Here is a 5,400-nt window from a genome sequence, read left to right as displayed (position 1 = left end):
CATCCCCCTTCCTGTCCTCGCGCCGGAAACGCAGGCAAATATGTCGAGTTCTAATTGGATGACCAGAAACCAATTGGGATGGCCTGGCAGCAGAGGGCGGGGCAGAGGCTGGACTTTGGGTTGCAGCTCAAGGTTTCTGCTCAACCGCAGGCTCTGAGCTTGGGGCAAAGCTTGGGGCAAAGCTTGGGGATGGGGACCCTTACCTGACGTGAACCAGGCAGCAGAGCCACGTCTCTGTAGACCATCGGAGCGGACGGGCAAAGAATCGTCTCCCACAGAAGCCTAATTGTAGCTTTGATCAACCCTCCCCATCGCTGGCCTCTGCTGCACCCTTTGCCCTCAGCGGGAGTAGAGACCACCACTCCCCCCCCCACCGGAACCTGTCTCAGGTGAGATTTGCAGACTTCTCGGCACCACCCTGGCTCACTTCTACGACTAGGTGTATGTGCTGTGTGCCAGCTTGTGGGCCTTCGGCCGGCTGTCCATCCTGTTTAGCTTGATCTTCTGAGGGAGGTTTAGACGTGTTCTGCATAACCTTCCTGGAGCTGGTGAGCTGTGCTCCCTTCCTGTTGTTTCCGGTTTACCGCGGACAGTTCTAAGAGGCTACTTGGCTTCTGGCTCAGGCTCTGGGCAGGAAGGTCTGGCCACAGGATTGTTAGGTGGCCAAAAATGAACTGGGGGTGGGGGTGGGGCATAGAGACTACTTACCCACGGGTCAGCAAACAGGCTCTGAGAGAAGGGTGTATCACAAGATTCTGGGCGTCCCCAACTTTCTGAGGCCCAGGCAGGGTTGTCCCTGACACCTATACACAAGATGAGCCCATCTCCTAAATCTGGAACTTGCGACGGGCATCCAGTCCAACGGACCGGGGAGACATGCAGACCACATTCCCAGAGCTGAAGGACTGAGACATAGGACTGTGTGAAGGAAAGAAAAAAATTGCACACAGATGTTGCACACTGGATGGGGGTGGGTTTTTGAAGCCCTGATGGTACAGAGGAATTCTCAAGGCAGGAATCCACAAGAATCGCCAGAACCTGTGGTAATTGTTGGACATAAATGTAATGCAGCCACATCCCAGAGGGTTGGTTCTGTACACCAAGGCAAGGCTGTTAAGATAGCAGAAAAGGTAGGGGCTGAGTGTTTACAGTTTTCCATCCAATATGTGAGCACAGAAGGAACCTGGTGGCACAAGCTTGTAGTTCTAGCTAGCTACTCAAGAATCAGGAAGATTGAAAGTAAAAGGCCTAGCCTGACATGGTGGCACACACAGTTAATCCCAGCCCTTGGGAGACAGAGTGAGCTCCAGGACAGCCAGGGCTATACAGAGAAATCTTGTCTTGAAAAACCAAATTAAAAAAGAAACTTAAAGGCCTGCCTAGACTATTACCTGTCCAGCATACAAGAGGCCCTTAGGCTCAGTCCCCACAACTGTAAATAAATAAATAAATAAATAAATAAGTGTTGACTAGGTTTGTGGAGTAACTGTAAAAATGCCTACAGAATACAGAACCCAGCCTTACCCTAAGGCCTTTATCCAAGACCACTTCCAGAATATTCTGTGGAGCTAATGGGAGGACTTGTAGCAATCCTTTGTGTGTGGTTTGATCTTTGGCCCAGCTACCCTGGTTTTGGGGGACACATACTATTTCAACAACAGGAGTATCCATCTGTCTGTCTAGCACATGCCAACCCACAGCCTCTGCTTTAATTTGTGGGATACACTCCTGATAAAGGAAGGGAAAGCCTTTCTTCCACCTCTCCACCCTCCCCTTGTGTGAGAATCACTTGTTATTTTATTCAGAATCCCTGTTTTTGTTTTAGTGCAACTTCCCATCAGAATGCTGGCTTGATACCGTGAGGTCCAGGTGTGGCCAGGATCCAGGACTATGCCTACCTTTTAGAAAAATTCCCCTAATGCATGAAACGTGCTCTAAGAAGAGAAAAAATGAAAATGCAAGAAGCAACAGCAGATGCCATCAGTATAGCCATGGAGTCTCAGGTCAGGAACAGATTACTAGCCTGAAGGGCAAGGAGCAGCTTTGTCAAGGTCTGTGGGTACAGGATTCAGAGGCACAGCAGGGTCAAACTGGCTTGTGGAAAAGCTTGTGGTTTCTGTTGAAGGCACTCAGGTAAAGGGATAGAACTTCACCATGATTCTCAGAAGACAGTTTTAGCACCACCACACTATTTCTTTCAGATCTTCTTCCCAATCTCTTCCTGAGAAAATGAACCACAGAATGAGCTAATCCACCATGACGACTACAAGTACGACTACAAGTTCTGTGTGAAACTATTTCAGCTTGTGTTGGAAGATGGATGACTCAGAGAGAGATTTCAACCTTAAAGTCGTCCTGCACAGCTTCAAGCAGTGTCTCACTGATGAGGGAGAGGTGCTGCTGGACCACTATATTGCCAGCTGGAAGGGGCTTGTCAGGTGCGTTTATTGGGGCTTCTGAAGGTAGCAGCTTTGCCAGCCAGAGTCCACATGGGACATCTGCATCCCACATGGCATAGGAGGATGGAAACCAGCCAGCAGACTGTTTCCATTCAGCTTTCCTGCCCTTGCCACCAGACAGACAAGTGCTCTAGCAGGCTCAAAGTATCTTCCCTGTACTGCAGGATTGCTGCCAGTATGGATAGAGCCTCAAATTTATACTTCCTTTCACAGGTTTCTGAACAACTTGGGGGCTGTCTTCTCATTCATTTCCAAGGATGTGGTCTCAAAGCTGCAGATAATGGAGCATCTGAGAAGCAGCCCACAGTCTGAACACTACACTAGCTTGCAGTCCATGGTAGCCTACGAGGTGAGCAACAAGCTGGTGGACATAGATCACCACTCCCGTCCCCGACACCCTACCTCAGGCTGCCGGACTGTGCTGCGCCTACATCGTGCTCTGCACTGGCTACAGCTATTCCTGGAAGGCCTGCGCACCAGCTCTGAGGATGCTCGTACCTCCACACTCTGCAGTGAGGCCTACAATGGCACACTGGCTGCCTATCACTCCTGGATAGTACGTCAAGCTGTCACTGTGGCCTTCTGTGCCTTACCCTCACGAAAGGTCTTCCTGGAGGCCATGAATGTGGGATCCTCTGAGCAAGCAGTGGAGATGCTGGGAGAGGCCTTACCCTTCATTGAGAATGTGTATGACATCTCTCAGAAGCTCTATGCTGAGAATTCCCTGCTAAACCTGCCCTAGTAGTGGTAACCATACTGTGTGGACTTCCCCTGCTCAGAACTGGGTGTGGACAACCTGGGACTACTCCCACAGCAGTGCTTTGTGGATACTACTATCACCCCTGAAAGCTGAGCTTGTTGAGAATCACAGTCTGTGAAAAGAAGAGTATTGGGCAGCTGAACCAAGAAAGTGGGTGCTGGTCATCCTCTTGGTCCAGGATGAGACAGTTGAACTCCAGTTTTGCCCTACACTCTAGTTATGTGTGTGTTCAGTCAAGCTTGATTGAAGTGCAGATAGCAATTGGAGAAGATAGGGGCTGGGGGTGTCATGTATCTGCAACAACCCAAGGTTGCTCTACCTCTTGTGTAGAATCTGAAATGGTATAAAGATACAAGGACCCCTGGAACTGTCTTCCCTACAGCCAACATGCCCAGCCAATGTGTATCCTCCTGAGCTCATCTTGAGCCTCAGACATGGCACTGGTACCAAGCAAACACCCTTTAGCCTACATGCCTGGGGCCCCTTCATATTCCAAAAGCTGTCCTCAGGTAAGATAAAGTTCTCTGGCAGTGGCATGAGTACTGAAGGCTCTTTCCTTGCCCTTCACCTGCTTCCTTGTTAGTCTCTCTGCATACCAAACAGGCCCTTGTCTCTTTGAGAATGGAAACTGTATGAAACCAATAGCTGAGGCTTTCACAACTTCTGTAGTATAGTTTCATCAGTGTTCTGAAGGTGGCCCCTTAAGAGCACATGCATTCCCAAGATTCTAAGATGTCAATACTAACTGGCCAAACCATACCTCTCTCTAGCCAGCCCTGCTGCTCCTGTTGCCATGGTACCCAGGACATGATTGGTGGAAGGACCCTTTGTCTGACAAATGGCCATACCCAGCATTGCTGATGCCCACTGTATAAGACCCTAAGCTTTCCCACTGGGTCTTAATGTTAAACCCTAGGACAGTGTCCTCAGTGTAGCTGATGTGTGTAAATGCAAACTTTGGGGCATATCTCTTTCCTTAAGAACTGTGATATATGTAGTATTTCCAACATAAATAAATTATACCTATACGATTGGGTATAGCATTCTGGGATGGGTCACAGGTGTGTCGGGTGCCTGATTATGTGGGAGAAGAACATAGAAATATATAGGTGGGGAGGGAGCTAACCCTAGGAATAAGGCTGAAGCATGTGTCTCTAATCCTGAAGACTCAAAGGGCAATGTGAATCATGAAACATGTTCAGCCAGCAGCCAGGACTGAAGGAGTTGCCATGTATCTGTCCTTGATGTATCATAATCACACATACACTATGAGATTTGTGTTACCTCCACTTTGCAAGTGAGAAACGAAACACCTGAATCACCTACCTTAAAGGGCTAAGTGGGAAAATAGGTCTGAAGATACCCAGGCCCTGTGTGACAAAGCTGGAGGAAAACTACAGCTGCTTTCTTCATGGCCACAACCTAGAGGGTACATTATGAGTGGTTTCTTCTTGGTACTCCACTGTATATATCTCATCTGCTTGGGCTGTACATTGTCTGGCCATGCATATACCCAGCTAAGAACCAAAGGCCACATAGTGCTAGCCAAGACTGAGAACTTAAAGAGACTGGCCAGAAAGTAAGAATACAATAGCTGATATGTGTACCACACACAGATGTGTGTGTACATGTGTATTATGTGAACATGCTTTGTGGACATCCTCACAAAGCAGCAGGGAAATGCAAATGTCATTTCCATAACACCTGCTGGGCACCATACGACATTGAGATTACCGGGGTGCCCATTCCAACAAGAGTTAATAGCTCCCATTATGTTTGGGTGCCAGAAACCTGTTTAGTTAGCAATAGCTCCTTCACACACAGATTAAGGGGGGGTGGCTTAGCTAGGGTTACTGTGATGAAACTATGACCAAAGCAACTTGGGGGTTAAGGGGTATTTTTGGCTTACACTTCCATATTACTTCATCAAAGGAAGTCAGGACAGGAACTCAAATAGGGTAGGAATTTGGTGGCAGGAGCTGATACAGAGGTAATGCAAGGATTCTGCATAGTGGCTTGCTCAACCTGCTTTCTTTCTGAATAGAATGCGAGACCACCAGCCCATGGATGGCACCACAATGGGACTGGGCCCTCCCCCATCAATCACTAAGAAAATGCCAGATCTTACAGAGGCATTTTCTCCGTAAGATTGAGGTTCACTCCTTTCAGATAACTCTAGAT

At 48.3% G+C, this 5,400-nt stretch overlaps 1 protein-coding gene across 2 annotated transcripts; it reads left to right on the top strand.

Annotated features, from left to right (window-relative positions):
* Positions 1-36: 36 nt before the first annotated feature.
* On the top strand, positions 37-4,252 carry Cptp (ceramide-1-phosphate transfer protein). 2 transcript variants are annotated; one of them, XM_031379830.1, is made up of 4 exons: positions 37-389; positions 1,826-2,003; positions 2,202-2,438; positions 2,673-4,252. In XM_031379830.1, the coding sequence occupies exons 3-4, from the start codon at positions 2,317-2,319 to the stop codon at positions 3,199-3,201; spliced, it is 651 nt and encodes a 216-aa protein (XP_031235690.1). In that variant the 5' UTR covers positions 37-389; positions 1,826-2,003; positions 2,202-2,316; the 3' UTR covers positions 3,202-4,252. The 2 variants fall into 2 exon arrangements, with proteins under 2 accessions (XP_031235690.1, XP_031235689.1); XM_031379829.1 differs by lacking the exon at positions 1,826-2,003.
* The last annotated feature ends 1,148 nt before the right edge of the window (positions 4,253-5,400 follow it).

This window comes from Mastomys coucha, unplaced genomic scaffold, assembly GCF_008632895.1.
Source record: "Mastomys coucha isolate ucsf_1 unplaced genomic scaffold, UCSF_Mcou_1 pScaffold18, whole genome shotgun sequence".
Classification (NCBI taxonomy): domain Eukaryota; kingdom Metazoa; phylum Chordata; class Mammalia; order Rodentia; family Muridae; genus Mastomys; species Mastomys coucha.
Note: the sequence above shows the minus strand (reverse complement) of the source record. Positions and strands in the feature narration are given on the sequence as shown.

Excerpts from the sequence above, each read along its gene's own strand:
- Cptp (XM_031379829.1), top strand. The coding sequence starts at position 2,317 with ATGGATGACTCAGAGAGAGATTTCAACCTTAAAGTCGTCCTGCACAGC. Across the intron at positions 2,439-2,672 it reads AGCTGGAAGGGGCTTGTCAG|GTTTCTGAACAACTTGGGGG; the intron begins GTGCGTTTATTG and ends TTCCTTTCACAG.